This window comes from Peromyscus maniculatus, chromosome 5 (assembly GCF_049852395.1).
Source record: "Peromyscus maniculatus bairdii isolate BWxNUB_F1_BW_parent chromosome 5, HU_Pman_BW_mat_3.1, whole genome shotgun sequence".
NCBI lineage: Eukaryota > Metazoa > Chordata > Mammalia > Rodentia > Cricetidae > Peromyscus > Peromyscus maniculatus.
This window is the reverse complement of record NC_134856.1, coordinates 133,768,553-133,795,141: the sequence shown is the minus strand read 5'-3', so window position 1 is coordinate 133,795,141 and position 26,589 is coordinate 133,768,553. Positions and strand designations below refer to the sequence as shown.

Below are 26,589 nucleotides of genomic sequence, written 5' to 3'. Positions count from 1 at the left end.
GAAGTTTAGTTCTGAGGGAATGTTTTGGCTCTGGAAAGCCTTTCTTCTGAGAAATGGGTCCACAAAGCCCTCTGGAGAAAATGCTAACTAGTAGGACATGAGTGTGCTAGGTCTCAGCTGTCTAGTTGTCCTGGGTGGAATTTTAGAAAGATGTATGTCAGGCTTTTGCCAGTGATTTCCTCATACTGTGGGGGATATTCAGATAGGGCACATTTTGATAAGCAGCTATTATTTTACAATTTAAAAAAACTAAAAGAAAAATATATAGGTCATTGAACCTGGAATCATGGGTTACAGAAAGGTCCACGCTCATGGGGCAGAAGTGCAAGGGACCTCTGGAAGAATTGCTAGTGAGAGAGGTACCAAAGCACCTGGTTGTGTATCATAGGAGGTCCCAGGGTGGCCAGGGTGTCTGTGTGGGGAATGGGAAACGTCTAAAGGAGCCCCGATCTGTCTGTTCTGACAGGAAGAGACCAAAATATCTTACTCTGCTCCAAAGCCAGCAGGGAATATAGACAGCATGATTCTATTTAAAATAATTTCCCAGCTCCCCTTAGGAAAATGCAGTTCCTATATGCCAGAATAGTTAAGTGTAAGTTATTTTGTATGCTTCAACTGAAGTTATGCACAAAAGGTTGAACGCGAATCCGTCAGCATCGAGGCTGCCTTTGGTGACAAGCAGCTCTATAAAAAATGACCTCCTCCTTTTTCTAATACTGTCTTTTTCCCCAGGAAGTGTGTGTTGTGTTGGTGATTTTTAAATGATGATGATAAAACCAATGAGCCCATTACTGTGTGGGCAGGATGCACGTCGTGCTTTTGGGTCGAGGGGTGCGGAAGCTTCCCCATTCCCTTTCCTTTTGTTTCATGTTGCTGTGATAAAATACTCTCAGCAAAAGCAGCTTAGGGTAGAGTGGGTGTATCTGGCTTCTAATCCCATGTCAGTGGACCATTGCAGGGGAGTCGGGCTGGCAGGACCCTGAAGCCGCCGGGCGCATCATATGAGCAGGAGCAGGGACGGATCGGGAGTGCATGCTAGGGCTTGGCTCGCCCCTCCATTGTATTCAGTCCAGGATTTCTGGCCCAGGGAATGGTCTTCCCACATCAATTATCTTAATCAAGACAGCCCCTTAATCTGGACATTCTCTCACAGGCATGCTTGGAAGTTTGCTGTCTAGGTTTCCAGTTTGTAATACAAGCCATCACACCCACACTAAAAATAAAAACAGAATTGGAGTCTGATTTCTCTGCCCCCGCCTCTCCCAACTTCTGGAATGTTCTGGAATCCTTTCTGAGGAAGTTGCTACAGAAGTAAAGAGAAGGGTGTTGTCTGTGATTTTGTCTTATTGTGTGTTAGTAGTTTCAGAAGGCCGGGTGACAAGACTGGATTTGGGACATGGTGATTTTTGTTCCCCTAAGGTGGCTCCAGAGCATGCATCGTGGACTGAGTGGTCTCTTTCGGATACCACAGTCACTAGAAAGGGCTTGTTTGCTTCCACACAGGAGTGCATTGCTCCCAGGCTAAAGAGCACCCATCGGATTTCATTATTTACAGGACTCAAGGGAGTGGAGAAACCCCATGGTTCCCTAGGCCCTCTGGATAGCCCGCCTTACACGTGTGTGTGTGTGTGTGTGTGTGTGTGTGTGTGTGTGTGTGTGTGTGTGTGTGTGTCAACCTGAATTTCTCAAATTGCACTAACTACTATTGAAATTCAACACTTCAGTTAAAGCCATCAGGGGACAGCCAGCCCTCTGCCGTGTCCCGCCCAGTGCCTGTCAGTCCCCCCAACCCTTCTTGCTGGTGTCCTTCAGTCTGTCCCCTCGTGGGCCCCTCTGCACCTTCATGTAAGTCCTTTATAGGGAGACGAAACCTTTCCTTGAGAAAGGTGGAGGTAAAATCAGAAGGTCCTTGTTTGTTGGTCTAAATGGTCAGTCCGGAATTCTGTTGCCTGTTGTGACAAGGACAAGCTCCAGAAACACCTGTCCGCTCTTTCCCCTCCTACTCTTTTTACAGTGACTGCGTCTTGAATTGTTATCCTGAAAGGTGTCATCGCCACACTGAACTGTTAAATTATACTAAGATGTTAAATGGGGAAAGGCCATCAAGGATAATGAGCTGTGGAGCCCTGGGTAAAAATGAAAGAGAGCAGAACATGGGAACAGCCAGCCATTCTTAGATACTTTACCTGGTGGTGGGAGGGGCGGGGTGGGGATCTTACAGATGAAAAGGGGGTGTCTTCTGAAAACTGATGGAATCCCCATTGTGGTCCCTAGGTCCCCGAGACGGCAGCAAGATGGGGATTCTGTACATCCTGGTCCCCAGCATTGCCATCCCCCTGGTCATCGCTTGCCTTTTCTTCCTCGTCTGCATGTGCCGCAACAAACAGAAGGCTTCGGCCTCCGCCCCACAGCGCCGGCAGCTGATGGCCTCGCCCAGCCAGGACATGGAGATGCCTCTCATCAGCCAGCACAAACAGGTCCTCCAGCTAATGTCCTAGGGAGGCAGTTCTTTCCCAGGCGGGCTTGGGATGGAATATCCAGTCAGCATAAACCAGAGCTCCTGGAGGATCCTAGAAGGCAGCTCCCATAGGGCCCCGAACAAGCATGGGGGTGTCAAGCTGGCCAGCATACACAGGCCTTCCGGTGTGCTCTAGTCCGAACTCGGGGATGGGGGTACCTGTGGTGCTAGGCTCTGAATTTCCTCCACACATTGAGCTGAGGAGCCCTAGGGAAAAATGGAAGAGCAGAACCCAGAAACACCCAGCCATATTTGAACACTTTACCTGGTGGTAGAAGGGATGGGGGTGGGGGCTTAGAGTTGAAAAGGGGGTGTAGCTTCTGCAGCTGCTTCTCTAAAGTAGGTGGGAGCATGCATGTCCATAGGATCCAGCACCTGAGACTGGCCCTACCCCTCCACCTGCCCCAGGACCTCCCTGGCCCAGAGAGCTGCCTCCATTTTGTGCTCAGGATTACACTGAAAAGGAGAATTCAGACTTCACTATTTCAGGATTCCCGTGGCATTTTTGAGAGTGGGTACCTTTGTCTGTTGTTTTGTTTTTCAGGGAGAGGTTGCCAGCCCTTTAGTCAGCAGGGATGGCACCCCTGAATGGCTGGCCCACTCTGGGTGTTCTAGATGCCCGAAGTGAGTGGAGACACTGAAATACGGCAGGTGGCGACCTCTCCAGGCCTCGTGTATGCATACGTAGCTCATGACTGGCTTGGAGAGAAGTATTCCCCCTCAGGTGACTTTGAGGGGGTTTGGGGGTGCCAGGAACAGAGCCGGCTCATTCAGCCCTTCAGTCAAGAATTCCTGGATGCTTGCCATGGCTTGGGGTTGGCATTTGAGGAAGACACAGGCCCTCAGCTGGAGCACAGCTGCACAAGGCTTAGAGTCTGCAGATAGTTCACCCAGAAGGAGTAGGCAGGGCAGAGAGAGGCAGGGTCCGTGTCACTGGGTGTCACTTCTACCCAAAGAATATCATCTAGTGCATAGGAAACCCTGAGACAGACATAGAGTCAGGCTCTGTAGAACATGGTGCCAGGCTCTGAACTGAACAAATTCCAATAGGCAGGAAGTTAAGGTCGGGCACTGTAGGCCTATAGGGAACACAGAGCATCTTGCTGTGAAGTGGACATGTTGGGAGCGGTGTGACACCTCTGTAGGCTCCTTGGGTGACTGAAAAACTGGGCTCCGGGCTCAGCTCTGAGTGTGAACAGATGTCTGCCCGCATGTGCGTAAGGTGTTGGTGGGAACAGGGAGCCATGCCCACGTTTGGAGAGACCTAACGTGCAGCTGGGTTAAGACTCTGGAGGGTGTCAGGTGGAGGCGGCCTCCTGGCATTGGAGCTGTCATTAGGACAGAAAGGAAGGCTGTGGGGCAGACAGGACCAGCCAGGCCACGCCAGCAGTGCCCATCCCAGACACTCTGCTTTGACGTACTGCACTGACGTGTACGTTTGACTTTCCTTCTTGGCAGGCCAAACTCAAAGAGATCAGCTTGTCCACAGTGAGGTTCATGGAGGAGCTTGGTGAGGACCGGTTTGGGAAAGTCTACAAAGGCCACCTGTTCGGGCCCGCCCCAGGAGAACCAACCCAGGCAGTGGCCATCAAGACACTGAAGGACAAAGCAGAGGGTCCCCTGCGGGAGGAGTTCCGGCAAGAGGCCCTGCTGCGGGCGCGGCTGCAGCACCCCAACATCGTCTGCCTGCTCGGTGTGGTGACCAAGGACCAGCCCCTGAGCATGATCTTCAGTTACTGCTCGCACGGCGACCTCCATGAGTTCCTGGTCATGCGCTCGCCGCACTCCGATGTGGGCAGTACCGACGATGACCGCACGGTGAAGTCGGCCCTGGAGCCCCCTGACTTCGTGCACGTGGTGGCACAGATCGCTGCGGGGATGGAGTTTCTGTCCAGCCACCACGTGGTCCACAAAGACCTGGCCACACGCAATGTGCTGGTGTACGACAAGCTGAACGTGAGGATCTCAGACTTGGGCCTCTTCCGTGAGGTGTACTCTGCAGATTATTACAAACTCATGGGCAACTCACTGCTGCCCATCCGCTGGATGTCACCTGAGGCCATCATGTACGGCAAGTTCTCCATCGACTCTGACATCTGGTCCTATGGCGTGGTCCTCTGGGAGGTCTTCAGCTACGGCCTGCAGCCCTACTGTGGGTACTCCAACCAGGACGTGGTGGAGATGATCCGTAGCCGGCAGGTACTGCCCTGCCCAGATGACTGCCCCGCCTGGGTCTATGCGCTCATGATTGAATGCTGGAATGAGTTTCCCAGCAGGAGGCCCCGCTTTAAGGACATCCACAGTCGGCTCCGGGCCTGGGGCAACCTATCCAACTACAATAGCTCAGCACAGACCTCGGGAGCCAGCAACACCACACAGACCAGCTCCCTGAGCACCAGCCCCGTGAGCAATGTGAGCAATGCCCGCTACATGGCACCCAAGCAGAAGGCCCAGCCCTTCCCACAGCCTCAGTTCATTCCCATGAAGGGTCAGATCAGACCCTTGGTGCCCCCAGCACAGCTGTATATCCCAGTCAATGGCTACCAGCCAGTGCCAGCCTATGGGGCCTACCTGCCCAACTTCTACCCAGTCCAAATCCCCATGCAGATGGCCCCACAGCAGGTGCCCCCCCAGATGGTCCCCAAGCCGAGCTCACACCACAGTGGCAGTGGCTCCACCAGCACAGGCTACGTCACCACGGCACCCTCCAACACATCTGTGGCGGACAGGGCAGCCCTGCTGGCAGAGGGCACTGAGGACGCACAAAACATGCCCGAAGACGTGGCCCAGAGTCCTGTGCAGGAAGCAGTAGAGGAGGAGGAGGGCTCTGTCCCAGAGACTGAGCTGCTGGGAGACAGTGACACTCTCCAGGTGAATGAGGCCCATGTCCAGCTTGAAGCCTGAGGAGTATTCAGGGCCTGGAGCACCAGGATAAAAGTCCCTGATGTGACCAAATGGGGACCTCGGAATGGCTCTGAGAAGTCACGAACAGTGGCCTATCACTGGAGCCCAGGGATTGGCAGGCTGGTTTGAGCCTGCCCACCTGAGACTGTGAGAAATCTTACACTATCTCCTGCACTCTGTGCCCTTAAAACTGCCCCTGCAGCTCTGGCTTGGCTGGAGGGCGTTTCAGACAGCAGTGTAACATGGGCAGGGTCCCGGCAGCCTGACCCCCTCAGAAACAGGACAGGGAGACCCCACCATCTGTATCCTGATGGTGGATGGGTAGTGAGGATGTTGTGCAAACACACGGGCTGTGTCCTCACTCCCCTGTTCTTTGGGCTGAGGATTCAGGAGCCTGGGCGAACAGGGCTGCAAAGGGCAGCAGAGAGGCACCTTGGAACTGAGATATGCAGTGAGCCTCCTGCTGGCTGAGGGTGGAGGGAGCGCTCCCCCCCCCCCCCCCGCCCCCATCCCCACCCCCACCCCACTGCACCCCGCCCACTGCCTATCATGTTCTTTTTAACAGCTGAAGGCCTGCAGAAGCAGGATGCTGCCACCTGCTGGGGTCCAGGGGTAGAGGAGCTTCTGAAAACCAACTGGGTGTGCCTTGTATTCAAGAAAAATGTGCCTTTACAGAAACCGGCAGGATTTTGTATTTTTGTGAAGGGTTTTAATTATACTGCGTGTGTACTTTGCCTACTTTTCTGGAATTTAAAGGAAAATGTTTCCTGGATTTAGAATGTTCAAAGGGAAGCAACATTGTACAGAAAACAGTATTGTTAATTTTTTTTTAAAAAGAATCATGTGCAGACCTTAAATGTAATTTATATGGTTTTCTGTGTGCAGTTTTCATGGAAGTATTTTGATCCTAAATAATGACTGAGTAATTTAACTGTGTGTATTATCTCTGGGATGTCGTCACATTAGGGTTGTGCTTGGCTTCATTCGCCACATGTCAGCAAGGTCCTTTCCTTCCAGGGTTCCTGTTCTGCGTGGGCCGTGGGCCAGCTGCCTGGCGCATGCTGTCGGTTCCACGGGTAGGCCTCATGCCTGGTGTACCCAATAAATGAATGTTCGTCACTTCTGAGGGCTGGAAGGACACTGGGTTGAAGCAGGCACCTGCTGGAGGAGGGGGCACTCGGGTAGGGTCTGGGCTGAGCCTTTCTGTGGATTTGCAGTTTTGCTAGGACCAGTGGCTCCATGAGAATGAAACGAGGGGATGGGGAAATGGCAGGGATGGATTCTCACTGCTTTTCCCCCTCCAGTTTGTGTTACTGTTTGTGTGTGTGTGGTGTGTATACAGAACTGTGTGTATGTGTGGTGTGTGTATGTGTGTGTGGTGTATGTACAGATGTGTGTGTGTGTGTGTGTGTGTGTGTGTGTGTGTGTGTGTGTGTGTGTGTGTAGAGTTCAGTGATCTCCTACAATTCAAGCCCTAGGGATTGAACTCAGGTCCTCAGGCTTGGTGGCAAGTACCTTAGCCTGCTGAGCCATCTTGCTACCTACCACTCCTTTTTTTTTTAAATCCTTCCCTCTCTCCCTCCCTCCCCCCTCCCTCCTCCCTCCTCCCTCCCTCCTCCCTCCTCCCCCTTGCACTTCACACATGCTGAGCCAGGTGTCTATCATTATGTCCACTTCCTCTGTCTTGGATTGGCACGTCAGTTGTACATACTTACTGGGTTCATCGTGGTATGTCAGCCCATGTATACACGTATAGAATATGCACTGATCCAATGCGTTCTCCTCTTGGCCACCCACACCCTGACCTCTAGGAGTCAGTGTTCTGAGCTCAGGTTGGCTTTTCTGTTACAGCCTCAAGTGCAGATCCATTGCAAGCAATGTGAAGATGGCCTTGGGTTTCCATCAGACACCTCTGAAAGTTCTGGAACCTGGAGCATGACTTTCCAGGGCTCTAGAGAAGGGTGAGGCCCAAGAGGAGTAAGAGAGAGTAAGGCTTCTTCACTGCCTGGGGCTGCCTGCCTGCACCCCTGCCCCATTTCCAGTGTGGCTGCCTGGGCCAAGGCCATGGAGCACTTGGTGTCAGGTCACTGAGACATAGTGACAGCCTGGGCCGAAGCCTGGGGACAGACACCGAACAGCCCCAGTGCCCGAGGCAAGGGGCCTGGAAGTGTGCCCTGCCCACCCGAGTGTGGCCCTGCTGGGGACAAGTTGTGTCTTTGCTCCCAGTCCTTTCCCCACATCCCACTCCCTTCAGAGAGTTTCTGTGGCAATGCCATCTTTGGTTTCCATGTACCCAATCTGACTAGGTGCCGCTGGCCCAGAATGTAGTTCAACAAAGGTTAGGGATGCTGCTCAATTGCACCCTGAGACCTCCTGAGCCTGAGAACCACTGGCCTCTTATGATGCATTTCCAGGCCCCATTCCTCCCCAGTTTCCTTCACTGCATGAATTGAATTAACTCACACTGTGAGCCCTATGGGTTCCCTAGGACTGTCTGACCACTTTGAGGGGAACAATTGTCTCAGGCAGAAACCACCTTTTAGTAGCACGTTCCGTGAGGTAGATGCCCCTTGAGCTAGGTCATAGAACTGACCTGCCCGGCCCCTCCTATCTTCCCAACTCTCCAGTCTCCATGGCTGAGGCAGTCTTAACAAAAGCCAGAATTGCACAAAGAGCCTCAGAGTTACCTGATGGAAGTGGGATGTGACACAGGAGCCTTCAGAAATGAAAGACCAGAGGGGTTTTGGTTTGCTTTGTTTTTATGATGTGTGGACAGGTGGAGAAGTAGGCAGAGGTGTGTGGTCTCGTGGTGGGAGGCTGGGGTCAGCAAGCCCTTCCAGTCCAGACTCTCCTGGTGTTCCATGACAAGCATTTCCATCTGTCCAAGTGTAGAGTGGTCGCCTCTATGACGAGGGTCTTACGCTGTGCTTCAGAGGAGTCTGGAGAGTTCTTTGGTGACCTGCCCATGGGAGATGGGCATGGGGAGGCAGCGGGGGCCAGGATGCCCTTGCTGACCCTCAGCCCTGTTTCCTCTTACTCTGCTTTCCCAGTACAGTTCTTCTCAAATCCACCCAGACACAGTGAGCTGTAATGTGTGTCCCGACGGCAGCGTGGATACTTCCCTGGGGGAAAGAAGGAATGTGACTGGGCTGTGGGTGAGGTGCCAGCTCCAGGGCCCCTCTCAGCCAGTGTGGTCAGGATGTCTGGAATGGGTACTGAGGGTCTGAAGTTGCCTTCAGGAGGATAGCGACAGCTTCTGAAAGAGGAACTTAGCCTCATCTCTAACTTGTACACCTGGTGGTTTAACTGTTCTGTGGACACCCGAGGGTGAAAATGGGAAATGGCTTTTTGCGCCTCTTCCTAAGCAGGGAAGCCACTTCAGCCGACCGTGACTGGCCACCAGGTACTAACGGTCTCCACTGCCGGTGCTTTGGGGATATGGAAGCAGAAGTTGTGCAGAAGCGTTGGGAGGTATTTCTGTCACAGTGGGGGAGATGCATTTGGGGATTTCACGGAGGTTAAATATAAAATCTTCATTTCCCCCTCGTTCTAGTCATAAGCCCAGGGTGAAACTTGAAGAGGGGGCTACCAACCTTTGAAAGTTCCTGTGGGTGAGCAACAGTGGCTTAGCTGGAATGTTCTAGAACATGGACTGTAGCGCTCCATCACTCAGTTCAGGAGAATGCCAATGGTAGGTAACTGGTCTGTGTTGGTAGCCACGAGAGTGATGCTTTCACAGCTACAGAGAAGCCGGCACAGAACTGAATTCCAAATGAGCCTTGCAGAGCCATGCGGACTTTTTACACACCTTACATTTCTGAATCAACCACCATTATTGAAGCAGTCTGTCCAAGCACTGGATACATTTTTTGTACTGATTTAAGGTATGTGACTGCAGTACACGGCAGTGTTACTACCTGGGGCTATCTCTCTCTATGAGATGCTGCTGCCTCTGCCTCACTTTGGAAATAGCTCACCAATCGCTGCCGTGTTGGTAGCAATTTGTAGGTTTATAACTGTGTTTCCAACAGACCTTAGGAAAAGTATCAGTCCTTGTGAGTGTGTGTTCAACATTTAAAGTCCTTTTGAAGCCGATACAATGAATCACAAAGGGACTAAGGGGAAAGGATTATCTGAAGCCCTGGCATTTGAGACTAGCCTAGGCAAAGTAAAGAGACCACTATCTCAACAAACAAAATAATCAGGTGAGTTTTTAAGCGGGGGAGGGGATGCCATCAAGGCCAGTGACCTCCATGGATGTGTCTGTGCTTCCAGCCACAGTTAGACCCTGTGTGCTTCCTAAGGCCACCTCCACCCCACCCACTTCCTTCCATCATTCCCCACAGTGGCTGAGACTTGAGTGTCTGAAGTTAGTGGATGAGTCCCCTGGACAGGACACTGGAAGGGAAATAGCAATGATTGGCTTAGGGAGAAAAAAAAAATCTACTTTAGTATTATCTGACACCGCCTACAAACGACCCAAACCTCATTGCTGGACGTCAACATTCAGGCCAGTAGCGACTGAATGCCACTGAATTTCTTTAGCTGAACTTGACTTCCTTGGTCACTGAGTCACCGATGTGCTTCTGGCATCCAGGGATGTGATGGAGCATTGAGTTTCACTGTCAGACTTCCCTCCACACCTCTTCATATAACTCATGCCACTGTTATGTGTGTGTGGGGTCTTCCCAGGGTTTCTTTAGGTGCAAGTAAGTAAATAGTTAATATATTCTTATATTTATTTCTTTTTGTGTGTGGCAACTTTTCCTATAAATTCTTTTCTTACTTTTTCTTTCCACTGAGCAGTGAGTCTTACTCATGGCCAGGAGCTCTGAGTCCCTTAGGGGTCTGGGGTTGAGGTGACTCTTGGTTGGTTTAACCCATTGCCCACTTGGATGGTTTCCCTCTGTGGCTGTCATAAGCTGTTGCTGTGGAGAACATGGGCCTGCCCCTGCAGACCTGTGAGGCTGTGGGAACAATTCTGGGATTGCCCGCACTTGAGAAAAGTGGGAACTGTTAATGGGCCAGGCAACCCAATGATGTGTGAGTGTGGAGAGCACTTATTCCCCCAGCTGGGGATGGGGCTCAGCCTGTAGGCAGAGGTCCCTGCTTCCCCCCACCCCCCAGGACGAATGCCTGAAGGGGCCTGGAGATGCCTGTACTCTCACCCTGAGTACATGTCATAGTGTAGGAAGTCAGGACAAATAAGCACGCTGCCTCTATTCTAGCACTCTCCCATGGACTGGGTTTTAGTGAGAAATTTTACCGCTGTCCCTGCCCCAAAGTAAACAAGTTTAAAATCAGCCTTTGAGGATTGCAAGGCTCTAGAAGCATCTGGGAGGATCCAGAGAGGGACCAGGAAAAAAATGATCATTTCTTTGAAACCTCAGAAGGCAACAATAAGTTGCTCACTTGCGTGGCTTCCCTCTGTGATTGTCAAAATCAGTGTTGCTGTGAAGAACCTGTACCTGCCTCACCTCACCTCAGTCCCAGACCCCTAAGGGGCTCAGAGCTCCTGGCCATGGACAAGACTCACTGCTCATTGTGGGGGGAGCGGGCAGAAAATAATTTGTGGGAAAAGTTGCCACAAAAAAAAAATAAGAATATATCAACTATTTACTAACCCCTTCCCTAGGATGGCCCAAGCCTGTCTATTCCCTGTGACTATTCAGTTCAGTTGAGGTATGTCGGGGTCAGCTTCATGTATGATGCCTTGTAGGTCTAGATGGAAGGACAGACAGCATCTGGATAGGAAAGGACAGCCACATAGAGAGAGAGAATCCAGAACAGGGACAGCTGTCGACTTGCCTGCAGGCTCTGACTGCCCACGGATGCCCCCACTGCCCATGCGTGCCGTCTCCATACCGAATGGTCGTAGATTCTCCCCTCACTTGCAGGTCACGTCCACCACTGGCAGCAGCCAGCGGCATCCATTCCATTCCTGCTGCTTCATCTCTACGGCCATGAACATTTCAGTGTTCAATGTAGGTTTTCTTTCCTAGGCTTGGTTGGTATGTGTCTTGAGACCTGTTCTATGTGCCTTATTACTATGCCAGTGGCCTGTAGAACTCTTAATCCTCCTGCCTCAGCTTCTCAAGCGCTGGGATTGAGTGTGTGGACCACCATTCCTGACCCTACTGGATTTTAAGAATTATCCCCCTCTTAGCATGGTGGGGTCTTCACTGTAAAACTGCACCAGAGCTGCCTTTCTGGAGGAAAGTCAGCCTAATCTACCAGGAATGCAGAGCCATAGGATTTTGTTAGAAAAAATCCATCATTCATTTCAGAGATGGAAACTAACTCAAATTAGGCCACAGAAGCCAAGAGACTGACATAAGTTTTGCCTGGACTATCTACTACCGTCTTGTCCTTTGCTACCTGGCTGCTGGCTCCTATCCAGAGCTGGATCAGACTCTTTCCACAAATAATGCAGAGGAGGACTTATCCTGGGCTCTGGATTGGCCAGCACCTGACTTTACAGGGTGAGAGAAACCAGGTACTCTGCCTCATGGGGAAGTCTCGGGTCCTAATAGGAAAATGTTTCTTTAACCAAGGGATACTTGTAGCATCATTTAATAAGAAGTGTTTCTGGGTCCCAGAATAGGATCTTCTTGTGTTCAGGACTCATCATCCTCCGTGGATGGAGCCATCACTAACTGTTCATTTTTAACAGATTTACTGTGCTGAAGTTTACTTCTTAAAGCTCACCCATTACTAATGCACAACTCATTAATTTTTAGTAAATGTGCAAAGGGCATGGCCTTCCCCACCTTCTCACTTTAGAACATTTCTGTCTGCTCGCCTCCAGTCTCTGGGACTGTCTGCTGAACATCTCCTGTCAGTAGGATTCCAGGGTAAGCAGTATGTCTGCTTCTGTGTCCGCTCCTTTTCTTTTTACTTCCATGCTTCCCAGGTGTCAGGAGTTCCTTTTATTGCCGCAGAGTGTTCTGTTGGACATCACCCTACCCTTTCTGTGCAAGGTCATCATAGGTGATTGTGGTTTTCTAGTTTGGGGACAGAGAGATGGCTTCCTGGTAAAGAGCACTGGAACCCAGGTTCGGTTCCTAGAAGCTCACAACCATCCTTAACTCCGGTTCCAGAGGATGCAACTCCCTCTCTGACCTCTGCAGGCACTGGACATGGCACGCAGACATGCTTGCAGGCAAAACACCCCTGCACATAAAAATAAACAAATATTTTTAAAACTAATGCTGCTGTGAACACTTGGGTGTAAGTTTCTGTCTGTCAACAGATAAAATTATGACAAATTTAGTATAATATTAAAATTCCACTTCAGCTCATTGTGTGAATTGGAGTGAGTTTTCTGATGAGCTGTGCAGAGGAAGTTGGCTTCTTGGGCAGAAAGGAGATTAAAGGCCTCAGAAATAGAACAAAAAAAGATTGCTTCCTTTCAAAGTCACTTTCTGCATGAAGATGGAAGCAATGTGGGTCAAATCCCTGGGTTCTGCTTGTTGATGAATAACGAACGGGCTTTAGCAGTGAATCTGTTTGGCTTTGGTCTGTTGGACATTGCAGAGACGCCCACGCCAAAGCAACAAATGCCTGTAAACTTTATATAAGAGATGTCTCGGTAGACATCCTAGCAGAGGAATTGCTGAGTTACATGTAAATGATTGATCTTCATAGGAGACTTCCAAACCACTTTCCATAGCAGTGAAGGGCAGTTGTTTTTTATATATGTATCTTTAACTGGCTTTGCAGTCAGCTTTTAAAATGAAAACCAGCTACTTTAAAGAATCTTGAGGGGACTGGAGAGATAGTGGTTAGGAGCACTTGCTGCTCTTTCGGAGATCCCGAGTTCAATTCCCAACTCACACATCAGGCAGCTCACAACCACAGAACTACTACCTGTAACTCCAGCTCCAAGGGAGGATCAGATGACCTCTTCAGAGAGTAAACACACACACACACACACACACACACACACACACACACACACACACACACATACACACACACTAAAAAATACATCTTTATAAACACTTTTAAGAAATGTATTTGGGTTTACAGTTTCAGAATGCTCGTTCATAGTGGTGGGGGAGGCATGGCAGCAGGCAGCTGGAGCAAGATGCTGAGAGATCCCATTTCCAGCTGTAAACAGGAGGTGGGGTGAGATCATAAACTCGCAAAGCCTATTCCTAGTGACCTGCTTCCTCCACAAGGCTCCACCTCTAAGGGTTTGATAACTGTCTAGTTATCTAGTTACTTTTCTATTGCTACAAAGAGACATGGCAAAGACAACTTAAAAAGAAAGCATTAATCGGGGCTGGCTTGTGGTTTCAGAAGATTAGTCCATGATCGTCATGGCAGGAAGCATGGTGGCAGGCAGGCAGGCAGGCAGGCATGGTGCTCGAGAAGTAGCTGAGAGCTTTACATCCTGATCCACAGTTCAGAGGCAGAGAGAAAGCAAGTCTGGGCCTGGTGTGGGTTTCTGAAATCTCAAACCCCACTCCCAGCGACACACCTCCTCCTAATCTTTCCAAAACAGTTCCACCAACTAGAGACCAAGCATTCAAACCTATGAGTCTGTGGGGGCCAGTCTCATTCAGACCACCACAATAACTTTCCCAAGCAGCACCACCAACCAGGACCGAGTGTTTGGGGACATGAGCATATGGGGGACACTTCTCATTCAAACCACCCTCAGGAGCTGTGATGGAGGGAACTGTCCGCCACTGGTGACACAAACATGAGAGAACAGAAACAATATCGCCTAACAACGGTGTCTGACACACCTACAAGGCTGGACTTGGGGACCAACGGCCAGTGGACCTGACTGTCACTGAAAGAGCTTAGGAACTAAGGTAAGAGACCTTTAGCAGAATTCTGAGAGGAGACATTGCACCCCGACTCGGGTTAAGTCACCTCTGTCTGTTCATCTGCTCGGGCTGCCATTATGTCCACACCTCACTGCAGCTGGGACTTCTGCTTGACAAGATGTCAGACCGTGGCTTGACATCTAAATGGAGCTCAAGAATGATGAGTGAATAACTGGCAAAATCCCAAGACCCTCAACAGATAACAGGTGGATAATTTGCAGTCCATTCATATTATTGCAGTGTCTATCCCGCAGCCATTAAAATGAATGAGCTGGATTTCAGAATCTGAAATGAATTAATACCACTGCTGTTAATGTTGACAGAGAAAGCCATTTACAGAGGCGCATGAAACGTGATATGACTTAGACAAAAGTGAAATGCGGAGCCGGGCGGTGGTGGCGCACGCCTTTAATCCCAGCACTCGGGAGGCAGAGGCAGGCGGATCTCTGTGAGTTCGAGGCCAGCCTGGGCTACCAAGTGAGTCCCAGGAAAGGCGCAAAGCTACACAGAGAAACCCTGTCTCAAAAAACCAAAAAAAAAAAAAAAAAAAAAAAAAAAAAAAAAAAAAGTGAAATGCGGGAACATGTTCACACAGCAGAAGAGTGAACCCTCCAGTGGCCCCACCCCTTAGGAGTTGCCTTCCCTGGAGGGGGAGGAAGGGAAAAGTTACCAAATAGCCATAACTGGGTAACTGGGGAAGGAATGCCACAGCTTCCGGTTTATTTCCTTTATAATAAATACGTTCTAAATGTATGTGATAAAAGTTGGGGATATGTTGAATCTGGTGAGTACCATAACAATACTAAAGAATTTGGGGGTGCTCTTCATTAGGAATATTTTGAATTTGAAAAGTAATAATGAAGCCAGAAACTGACTTTGTCCTTTTCCATTGCTCTCTACCTCTTCTCTCTCTCTCTCTCTCTCTCTCTCTCTCTCTCTCTCTCTCTCTCTCTCTCTCTCTCTCTCTCTCTCTCTCTCTCCAGGGATGTCAGATAAGTTTGTACCAGGTCATCACGAATACCAGTGACCCAAATGGGAAGCACACAACCTGGTCAATAGACTACTGTGACCATCAACAAGGCTGTGATTGGTCCAAAGCCTGAGATATTTTGGCTGATTAGTTCAAAACGAACAGCTGTGATTGGCCAAACAAGTGGCTGCAATTGGTCTAAAAGCTCCTGCTCAAACCCACTCAAAGAAGATGCCCTCCTGAGCCTCTGCCCTGGCCTTTTGTGTCAGGTCTAGCCTCTGCCACCTTCCTTAGTGCATGCTGAGCCAGTTACCAGCAGAGGAATCCAGGTGTCTGTTTCTCTCCCTGACCCCAAAGTTCTAGGGTTATAGACATGTACTGTCTCAAGCTTTTATGTGGGTGCTGGGGATGCAAACTCAAGTCCTGGTGCTTGTGAAATAGACACTTTCCCCCCGAGACATCAGCCCTAGCTCTGCCTTTGATCAGACCCCGCAATCCCATCCATCTAGGGGACCGCCCTCCCAGGAGGAGGATGCACCTGTCCACCTGAGTGATCCTAATGGTACCCATCGCCCTGCTCCTGCACATCCCTCCAGTGCTGGACGCCCATATGCTGCCCAGTAGAGGTGGGGATGCTGAGACTGGGCCGTGACCAGGGGCCTAAGGTAAGTGTGGTCTGCACAATGACTTCTGAGTTCAATCCATAAGATGATAGACTGGATTGTATGTCCCGGAAGGCCCGCTCACACAGGAAAGGGAAATGACAGTTGGAGAGAGAAGGGCCACTGACGGGGGGGGGGGGGGGGGGGGGGGGTGACGGAGATGAGGTGAGAGGCACAAAAGCAGCCCCAGGGTGAAAGTAGCAGAGATCATGAACGTCCCTGACTGAAAGCCACAGAGACAGATGGACAGGGAAGGGAGAAGCACTGGCCACAGAGAGAAAGAAAACAACAAAAAAGACTGACATTTTTTTTTTAATTAAGAAAATTTTTCCATTCATTTTATACACCAATCAAAGATCCCCTTCTTCCCTCCTCCCGCCCCCTCAGCCTCCCCCTTCCTATTCCCCACCACCACCACCACCAAGGAGGCAAGGCCTTCTATGAGGAGGCACATCCTGTAGAGGCAAGTCCAAGTCCCTCCCCCTGCCTCAAGGTTGCATTGCGAGAAGCATCCCATCATAGGTAGTGGGCTCCAGAAAGTCCAATCATGCATCAGGGATGGGTTCTAGGTTCTAATCCCACCGCCAGGGGGCCCCTCAAGCAGATCAAGCTACACAACTGTCTTGCCATGCAGAGGGCCCAGCCCAGTCCCATGCTGGCTCCACAGCCCTTGATCCAACTTTCATGAGTTCCCAGAGCTGATATTCTCAGAAAAGAAACAGCTTGCAGAATTGCGGGGGAACTTGTGAGGAGCCCCCAGAAGTCTGAGGACTCAGGTCAGACTTCTAATAGGCTCCCCAGTCTCCTGGTCTCTCCTGAGGGGTCCTGCCATACAGCTATTGGGCTGGCTGTGGTAGATTGTACACAGGGTAACAGTGGCACCCGGGGCAGGAGTGTGAAGTAGCAGTCACTGATGAGAGAGGGTGGGGCCAGTGGAGAGAAGCTGCAGGCCTTGGTCTGCAGAAGAGTTCCAGAAAGGATCCAGTGCCCAGGATGAGCTGCCAAGGACTAAAGTTCCTGGTACCCAAGACCCGCACAGGTGCCGTGGCGTCCCAGGGTGCCTCCCACTGCTGTCCCCACCTGCCTGCTGTTGCTGCTTCCTGCAGTCATACGCTGGGGAAAGAGGAAGCAGCCAGACACCTGAGTTTAAAGATCTGCCTTCGCACCATTTTTGTCCAGGTGAAACAGAAAAAGAGCCCTCGTCCAGCTAACTGCTGGTGAGTTAGTCACACTGGGTACTTTTCACAGGGATGGCAGACTCGCTAATGTGCTCAGGCACTGTGGTGAGCATTCTGTGAATGCCTTTCCCTTAGCAGTTAAAACAGCTTTAGTGGGTAAGTCAGAGGAGCCACGCTTCGAGAATTTAGAGTTTATGGGCAGGAAGGAGAGGCCGACCATCTCTACACAGAACACATTTAAACACACACACACATATGTTCGTATAAACACCTATATTTTATAGTAAATTGTATATATATTATTGCTAAGACCTACATGTGTACATACACATATTTACATGTATTTAGTAAGATGACAAATTCTCTTCAAAGGAGTATTTTCTGCAGGTCAGTGGAACCAGAAGTTGGTGTTTCGGGCGTCTCTAGTCCCCTGCTAGTACTTGTGTGGGCAGCAGGTGGCGCTAGAGTCCTCCCCGCTGTCCTGCTGTACCCATGCCCAGCGTCCTTAGCTCGTCTCAGGTTTGACCCAGGTGGGTGGTTTCATCGCGGCAGATTCTTCATCTCTGCATTTAATGTGAAGAGAAGTGCCAGAAAGGTTACAAAAAGCTGATTCACGATTCCCAGACCTGATTTCGGTGGGTGAAGGTCAACAGACAAGGTACGGGCCGCATCGGCATGGAGCGTGGTGTACCGGCTAACTGTACGGGACTGGCTTTGCCTCCTGAATCCTACAACATCCTCACACAGGAGGGAATATTCTCAAAGAGAAGGAAAAGGGGCCCAGAGAGCCAAACTCTTCTAAAGAAACAGGAAGACAGGGCCGGGGAGAGAGCTGCATGTGAAACTGTCTAGGTCAGCAGAGGGGACTCCGGGGAAGGCCACGGAGACTAAAGAGGGCTTTGTGCAATTTACAATGTTTACAGGAAAAGGTTAAGGAAGTAAGTTAAAAAAAAGACAGACCGACTAAAGCAGCCAATGGTGCAGAGGCAGAGGCTGCCTCCACCTCCCAGCACAGCCCCTGAGCGAAGCCCTGAACTGACTGAGAAAACAGGAATCCCTGTGGGAATCCTTTGTTGCGAATGCTTCTCTCTCTTTTATCATCCAAAAGAGCAAACCAAACAGAAGAGCAGTGGTCGGCGCTCTGGCACCTTGCTGTGGGTGTTGTGACCTAAGGGAAGAAGGTGGCGTGGTATGATCACACTGCCCAGAGTGTGTGGGGAAAATGCCCCCAGAAGGTGTGCCGTCTGTTACTCTGTTGTCTTAAAGAGTCGCCCCCCAAAACCAGCCGTTGGAATGGCGTTATACACTGGCCTAAAATGTCCCCCAAGGCCTGCGTGTTGGAGGCTTGTACCCTCCTTGCAGCGGGTCCGTAGGTACACTCTGGAAGGTGATTCGGTCTTGAGCTCTATCTCATGAATAGGTTAACTCATAGATGGAGGTGGAGCTTAAAGGCACTATGGAGAGGTGGTCAGACCATGGAAGGCCCACCACAATGGGAGGCTGCAAGCTCCTGGAGCCGTGCCTTCAAAGGAGAAGTTTTGTCCTTGCTCCACTTACTTCGTGGTGAGCAGCTGTGTTCTACCACACACTCCCCATGTGCTGGTCAGTTCCGCCAGAGGCCCCACAAACGACTAAGCCGACCATGACAGAAGCCTCAGAAACCATGAGCTGAAATAAGCCTTTCCTCCTGCAAGCTGATTTATCTCAGGAACTCCTCACAGCAACAGAAAGCAACTTAAGACAAACCGGATCCAGTCCAAGATGGTAAGTGAACCACATTCCAAGCAAGCTGTCAAGAGGCTGGAGAGATGGCTCAGAGGTTAAGAGCACTGACTGATCTTCCAGAGGTCCTGAGTTCAATTCCCAGCAACCATAGGGTGGCTTACAACCACCTGTAATGAGATCTGGTGCCCTCTTATGTCCTGCAGGGCACGTGCATACTTTATACATATACATATTATATGTATACTTTATATATAATAATTATTTTTAAAAAATTTTGAACTGTTGAATTTCACATAGAGGCCAGCATAGAGAGATGTTAAACTCTGATTTCGGTAGGATTCTGTGGCAAGGGGACCAGTGGGGGAAACCCAAGGTGGTTTCCTGCAAAGCTAAGGGGACAGCTGATCTCTTTCCTCATCATCTGATCCAGGAAACCAGAGCTTCTCAAAAGCCTAATGATGACACACCCTCCACAGGCATCACTTAACCTAAATTAGTCATTTCTAGGAAGTTGAGAAATAACTAGGGGACCAGCAGAGAATCTTTTTCATTAAATCCACGTGCTTGCCGGAAGTAAACAAGGGTCAAAATTGAATGAGACAAGTGCTGAGAATTGAATTATGCTAATTTTGATTGTAACAAAATCACAAGTTGTCGTTTGTACGAAGACGAAATAAGCATCAAGGCGGAGTTTTATGATTAGTTTGTTAGGCATGAAGTTAATGGCCTCTGACTATGGAATCCTTGTCGAGTCTCCAGGGCTGCTCTCTTGCCTTGCAGTGTGCAATAACTCTCAAGTGAGACCACAGGTTATTTATAACTTAGTTCCCACATAGTCTCAATGATGGCAATATTGTTATGCCCTAGTTAGCTACATGACTTACGGGGGGGGGGGGGGCTGTCTCTAATAACTTCTAACCATGACTTGTCCAGACTCAGTGCCTGGCATTCCTTTCTCTCAAGGACCTCAAGATGCTTTGTCTCACTGGACGCACCCACCCCTTTAGCATACTGAAGGGAGGGGCTCTTACCAGTTCATCTTTAGAAAGCATTTATTTAACTGATGTTGGTGGACTGACATTTGAGATGAGCTCTCTGGTGTCACCTGCAGGACATGTGGACCACATTTCCTTCTATTGGCCACACAAGGTCTTTCTGGGCCCATTAGATTCATTAAGAGCAGGAAAGTAGAAGTAGAGATGTGTTCAAAAGTTCTTATTCTTTGCATTTCTAGGAGCATGCGGAGACTTATATGTAATTATCCCATTATTGATCCATTAATTTTTATAGCTTACGAAGTTGTTTTTGGAGACAGGATCTCATGTATCCCAGGCTGGCTTTGACTTCACTGTGTAGCCAGGGATGACCTTCAATCTCTTAGCCTCCTGCCTCCACCTCCTAAGTGCTGGGATTACAGGTCTACACCACCATGTTCTATCCACGCAGTGCTGGGGATCAAAGTCAGGGTTTTGTGCATGCGAGTCAACCCTCTCCCCACTGCCCCGAACTCTCATCAAATATTTTGAAGTGCACGTATTTTAAGGAGTCTGGCAGCTCTGCTCACCACTGGGAATGCAGTGCCCGAACACAGGACTGGATTTCTTGGCATCTTGTAGAAAAGTTGCTGATAGAGGGTGCCATGGTACCAGGAACAATCAGAAGTAGACCAGAATTCTGGGTTTTATGCCAGGTCCTTCATAGTAAAGCATCAGCATTGTCCAAAAAGGGGGACTAGGGTCGCAATTGTGCCAGGCAGTTTACAGAGAATATGTCCTGCATGAAAATCCCCAGGAAGATGCTAGCCTGAGATGTTATTAAATGTGTGTGTGTGTGTGTGTGTGTGTGTGTGTATGTGTGTGTGTGTGATGTACATGTTCCTGTGAGTGTGTGCATGTGCGTGTGTGTGCGTGTGCGTGTGCGTGTGTGTGTGTGTGTGTGTGTGTGTGTGTGTGTACATGTGATGGCCAGAGGACAAGCAGGATGTTCTCAGCTGTTGCACTTGACCCTGTTTTCTTAAGAAAGGATCTTTCACTGGAGTCGGAATTCATAGATTCAGCTGGGCTGCTTGCCCGGTGAGCTACGGGGGTTTGCCTGTCTCTGCCCCTGTGCCCATCCCATCCCACACTGGATTTCAGACACACATCACCACATCCAGCTTTTATTTGGGTGCCAGAGATCTGATCTGGGGTCCTCATGCTTACACAGTAGGCACTTTACCCACTGAGCTGTCTCCCCAAACTGATGATGCCTCGTCCAAGAAATGACTCGCTTCTCTTTTGTTCTTTCTCTATAAATTTAAATTTATTGTTAAACCTCATTTTTCTGCAGTAACATCACTAAGAAGAACTTCCTGCATCAGTCAGCTCAGGCTGCTGTGACAACACATCCCAGACTGGATGGCTGAATCCATGGATAGGCATTCTCTCCCAGTCCTGGATGCTGGGGGTCTGAGGCCTATTCCTTGGCTAGTAGATGTGTCTTCCCCCAGCCAGTCCCTCTGCATCCTGATTTTGTCTGATCAGGAGTAGGATCCGGGTCCTCTCTAGGGACCTCATTTTTACTCTGTTACCTTTGAAGAGCCCTTTAACTGCTAACACAGTCACTTCTGAGACTATATTAGAGATTACAACTAGAACAAAGGAGATGGACAGGGTTGGGACCAGGGGCCAGGGGGACTCACTCCAACCCACGGCATTCTACTCAAGTAAAATGCTTTTGTCCAAACATCACTTCCACAGAATTTTAAGAAGAAGGAGCAAATATGTTTTCTCTTGAAGCTTTGGGAACACCCTGTAAATTCACCGAGGTCTGCCAGTAAGTGACTGTGTGCACACAGTGTCCTCCTCTCGAGGACAGCTGTTTGATTGGAGCCTCTGGATCACCCCAGCACGCTCTGGAAAGACCCATCCCTTTCTCCAGCCCAGTTCCACATTCTTGGCAACTTCCTCCCCTGAGGCCACCAGCCGCTCAGGTCCCCGTCTGAGTGTTCAGTTTTTGACCATACTTGGGCACAAACACGGCTGTGGCAGACACATCATCACCCCTCACCATCAATCTATAAAATCTCCCTGCCTTAGGTCAGGTGAAAGACTTCTTTAGCCTTGTTCTTGGAGACCAGTGAGCCCAACCAGGAGTTGCTTTGCTCAGTATACCTATTATTGTACTTTTTCGATTCAGCTGGATCTGGTTTATGTCTCAGTGGAGAAACTTATTGTAGGGGGTGTGGAGACAGAAAAATTATTATCAGCCATTGTCACTGCCTGTGTGTAACTGAACCAAAGGGTGCCTTGGTTTCTGACCAATCAATTCCTTTCAGGTTTCTAGAAAGGACAATGGGAAGGCTCCTGGGAGTGTTTGCATGTTATTGTTTATTATGTATTTCACGTATTAGTGAAAAGAAGTGAAGCTGGACATTGTTGTGTCATGTTAAACTACAGGTGTGTGTGAAATGAAGTGTGGCCCCACCCCTGGACACAGGCTCCCCATGTGCACCTTGCTGTTCCTGAGAGGGACCATGTGGGTGGGTAGGAGAGGAGGAGGCTCCACCCACACTGTTGCCAGGTTGTGGAGAGAAGGATGCTCGCTCTTTTAAAGTCACTTTCCATCGGCTCTGAAAGTCACACACTACCATAAACAATTCTTCCTTCCCAACTTTGCTGAAAAATGATTGTATTCTCTTAAATGAAAATGGCTCCCCAGACCAGAAATTCTCCATTCTGACATCTGTCCAAAGTGTTCTTTCTGCCATCATGGTCTCGACTACTCGGCAAATGGCACCACCCCCTCCTTCTGCTGTCACATTCTCCCAGGAGAAGCAGGAAAAGAAAGCATTTCTCCTGAGAGCACTCGAGACAAGTAATTCCCTGTCAAGTGAGTTGCTGGATTAATGTCACTGAAAGGCAAACACTGGCACGCCCCGCCGCCAGGAAGCTCCAGTTTGCTCGGTGTGTAAAAAGCCATGCCTGCTACCCCTCCCCCTTTTTAAAAACAAGATCCTATGTATCCCCAGCTGGTCTGGAACTTGCTGTATAGACAAAGATGACCTTAAACTCTAGATCCTCCTTGCCTCTGCCACTCAGGTGCTAGGATTCCAGGGTGTGCCACTAGTGTGCCTTCGTTCTGTGGCTGTGATCAAAACACTAGGACCAAAAGCAACTTTATTTGGCTCACATGTCCAGTTCGCAGTCTATGAAGGCGTGGCAGAAAGTGAATGTTTCCACACTAGCAGGCTCATACTCTAGCTTTCTTACATAGCCCAGGATCACCCGCATAGGGAATGGCAGCCCCCGTGGTGGGCTGGACCATCCTACATACATGATGACATGCCCACAGACCATCCTGATAAAGACAATTATTTCACCTAAGAATATTTTCTTCAGATAACTCTAGACTGTGTCAAGACGACAGTTTACACTAATCAGGGCAACCACTGTAGCTAAGTGCATGTGATGATGGGGATATGTGCTAGGCAAGCACTCTCCCAACTCAGCTGTGTCTCCAGTTCCATCTTGGTCTACCTTTTTTAGAGAAAGAAAGCCAGTGAGAGTCAGAGTCTATATGCTATTTTCAACAAAGACACCCTACACAAATGGTCAGCCTCAAGATGTCCTACTAGACACAGCTGGGTGACAGAGGCTAGACCACTGAAGAAGTTGTGGCTCTTTCTCCTACCCACAGGGTCAGAGTCTTGCTATATAACCCAGGCTGGCCTGAAACTTACCAAGTAGCCCAGGTTGTCTAAGTGTCCTGATGGGAATCATGGATGGGAAGGGGTATAAAGAAAAGCACGCTTACTTTACTTTTTTCTTTTTTTCTTGCGATTTCCGGAATCAAACCCAAGACTGCACACCTTCTAGTTGAGCCATTCAGCACCAAGCTGCACTGCCAGCTTGGAAAGCAAATTGTCCTTACTTTGCTTGACTCAGACAAAAGCGACACTAGTCAACCCCAAGAAGTCGTGGTAGATGAAGTCATGCCTAGAACAACTGTAAAGGTACAGCACAGAGGCCAGTCACAGTCCCATGAGTAAAGAAAGCCAAGTTCTAAAAGAGGTCGAGTGGCCAAGAAAAAGAGAACTGAGAGGGGAAGGAAAGAAAAATAAAAGGAGGCTGGGGGCAGCTTGTCTGCGTTGGGTGAATGCTTGCCTAAATTCCCAGTACTTCAGAAAGAAAGAAATGTCAGATGAAAGTCTCAACATATCAATCAAGACTTTGTTAGCTGGGTGGTGGTGGCCCCACCTTTAATCCCTGCTGTGGGATGGTCTGTATGTCAAATTACTCTGATTGGTCAATAAATAAAACACTGATTGGCCAGTGGCTAGGCAGGAAGTATAGGTGAGACTAACAGAGAGGAGAAAAGGAAGGACAGGAAGGCAGAAGGTCACTGCCAGCCGCCGCCATGACAAGCAGTGTGTGATGACGCTGGTAAGCCACGAGCCACGTGGCAAGGTATAGATTTATGGAAATGGATTAATTTTAGCTATAAGAACAGTTAGCAAGAAGCCTGCCATGGCCATACAGTTTGTAAGCAATATAAGTCTCTGTGTTTACTTGGTTGGGTTTGAGCGGCTGTGGGACTGGCGGGTGACAGAGATTTGTTCTGACTGTGGGCAAGGCAGGAAAACTCTAGCTATAAATCCCAGTACTCAGGAGGCAGAGGCAGGAGGATCTCTGTGAGTTTGAGGCCAGCCTGGGCTACACAGAGAGTTCCAGGACAGCCAGAGCTACACAGAGAAACTCTGTCTCAAAACAAACAAACAAACAAAGACAAGTTAAATGTAGATATTTTAAGTACATCAATTAAGACAGAGACTGACAGGGTGGATTTAAAATCAGAACCCAGGGGCCAGAGAGGTGGTTTAGTGTTACGACCATGTAGTGCTCTTGAGCAGACCTGAGTTGGGTCTAAGCCAGCACCTAGTCAGGCAGCTCACTATAGCCTATAACTCCATCTCCAAGGGATCCAGTGCCCTTGTGTAGCTTCTATGGCACCTGCCTTCACACCATCCATCCCCCCCCCACAAACACATAATTAAAAAAAATAAAAAAGAAATCTTTTTAATCATAACCCAACTATGTAGTCTACAAAAAAGTCTCTTCACATATAATGATCTAGGTTGGAATTAAAAACAGAAAAGACATGAAAATATTAATTAAAGACAGCAAATAATGGCTAGATTATTATAAGATAAAATGGACTTTAGGGCAAAGGAAATGCCAGGAGCAGAAAAAAAAAATGTTGCCTATGATTGAAAAGTTGATATAAAAGAAACAATGATTCTAAACGCGAATAAACCAGAGCAGACAGCTACAAAATTCATGATAGAAGCAGTGGGCAAAACTGAAGGAGAGGACAGCCAAAGCGCTTGGCAGAGCCATTCCGGAGCGGGTCAGGGAGGCACAGAGCAGGGATCTGCGTTTTCTGGAGCCTCAGACCCCATAAGATCTGGATATGTCCTTCATACCTGACTGGATTTACAGAGCTTTTGGCAGTGTGCCGCCCGTTCCTAGGAACGTGTAACAAACAAACAAACTGGTAAACTGGTAAGTTGGTATGCCTTGGATTGGATAATGCAAGGAAAACATTGTTACTACTCATGCTAACAGATAACAGGCATGGCCCGGCATCCCAATACCACATCCCACTTCAGAAGAACTCATCATTTCTGGCACAACTTTTATAACTTTTGATCTGGCGTGTCCAGTCCAAAAGGATATGAAAAACTACCCTTCTGCTGTCAACAGCATTGTATTTCTTGTGGATTGTGTAGACCATAAAAGGCTGTTAGAATCAAAAGGAGAACTTGAGTCAGTAAGGACAGATGAAACCATTGCCAGTGTGCCTAGGCTAATTCTTGGAAATAAGATTGGCAGACCTGAAGCCATTGGTGAAGAGGGTTCCAATGAGAGGTGTTTGGTTTATGTAATCAGAGAACAGGAAAGGGCAGTGTGTTGCTGAAGGAGCTGAATGTCCAGCTTTCTGGGAGTGTTTACGGGCAGTGTGCTGAGAAAGCAAGGCTATGAAGAAGGTTCCACTGGATGGTGCAGTACATCGATCAGCAGTGGTCCTGCCCACTCACACACAGACCTCCGAGATCCATCCCCCAACATGCATAATTTGAATTCAATAGACTTTTGTTGGATTCAGAATAGGTGTTTGTTAGATGATTAATCTATCTACCTGAGTGGGAATTGCAAACTGATTCACGTAAGTTTGAATGTCACAATGTTAGCTTTCTAATTCAGATAGTTTCTACAGTTTATATCAACCCTGTCACTGCTTATAAAGATCAGTTTCCCATCAGTACATTTGAAGCACTTTTTAACCATGTGAAACTACAAATATAAACCATATTTAAAAACTCATCATGTGAAACTTTTATGTACTTTTTGAAAATAGTTTTTCAATTTCATATAGCCACTTATCTTGTGTACAGTTAAAATCTTATCAGTGATTGCAGAATGCCTTGCCAAGACTACTTTTTCTTATGCTAACATCATGCAATAAAACAAACTCCAATGTTAAAAAAAAAAACCTGGAAGGAGAAATAGGTGATTTTTACATTTGCAGTTGGAGGCTTTGACTTTCCTCTTCCTAAACAAAAGAGAAAGAATTAGGTTCAAAAAGAGGAAAGACAGAAGAATTCCCTGCATTGTCCACCAGGGCTCAACTGGCACTTGCCCAGCACATCCCCAGCAGCAGGGCGCACCTTCTTTTTAGAGATGGAGAACACACCCCTAGAGAGATCGGACTCTGAGTCATAAAGAGGGCCTGGGCAATTTTTAAGACATTT

At 48.8% G+C, this 26,589-nt stretch overlaps 1 protein-coding gene and 1 pseudogene across 2 annotated transcripts in view; both read left to right on the top strand.

Moving 5' to 3' along the window:
• The window catches only part of Ror2 (receptor tyrosine kinase like orphan receptor 2), a 184,522-nt gene extending 178,169 nt beyond the window's left edge, over positions 1-6,353 (top strand). The window contains exons 8-9 of one of the 2 annotated variants that reach the window (XR_013051658.1): positions 2,275-2,477; positions 3,977-4,114. Coding sequence is in view for 1 of the 2 variants with exons in the window: in XM_006976840.4 (XP_006976902.2) it covers positions 2,275-2,477; positions 3,977-5,422 (1,649 nt within the window). In the remaining variant the exon portion in view is untranslated. Of the gene's footprint in view, positions 1-2,274; positions 2,478-3,976 lie in introns of both variants that reach the window. The other variant, XM_006976840.4, reaches the window with a different exon arrangement.
• Positions 6,354-16,887: 10,534 nt separating this feature from the next.
• On the top strand, positions 16,888-25,912 carry LOC102904014 (small COPII coat GTPase SAR1B-like; annotated as a pseudogene).
• The last annotated feature ends 677 nt before the right edge of the window (positions 25,913-26,589 follow it).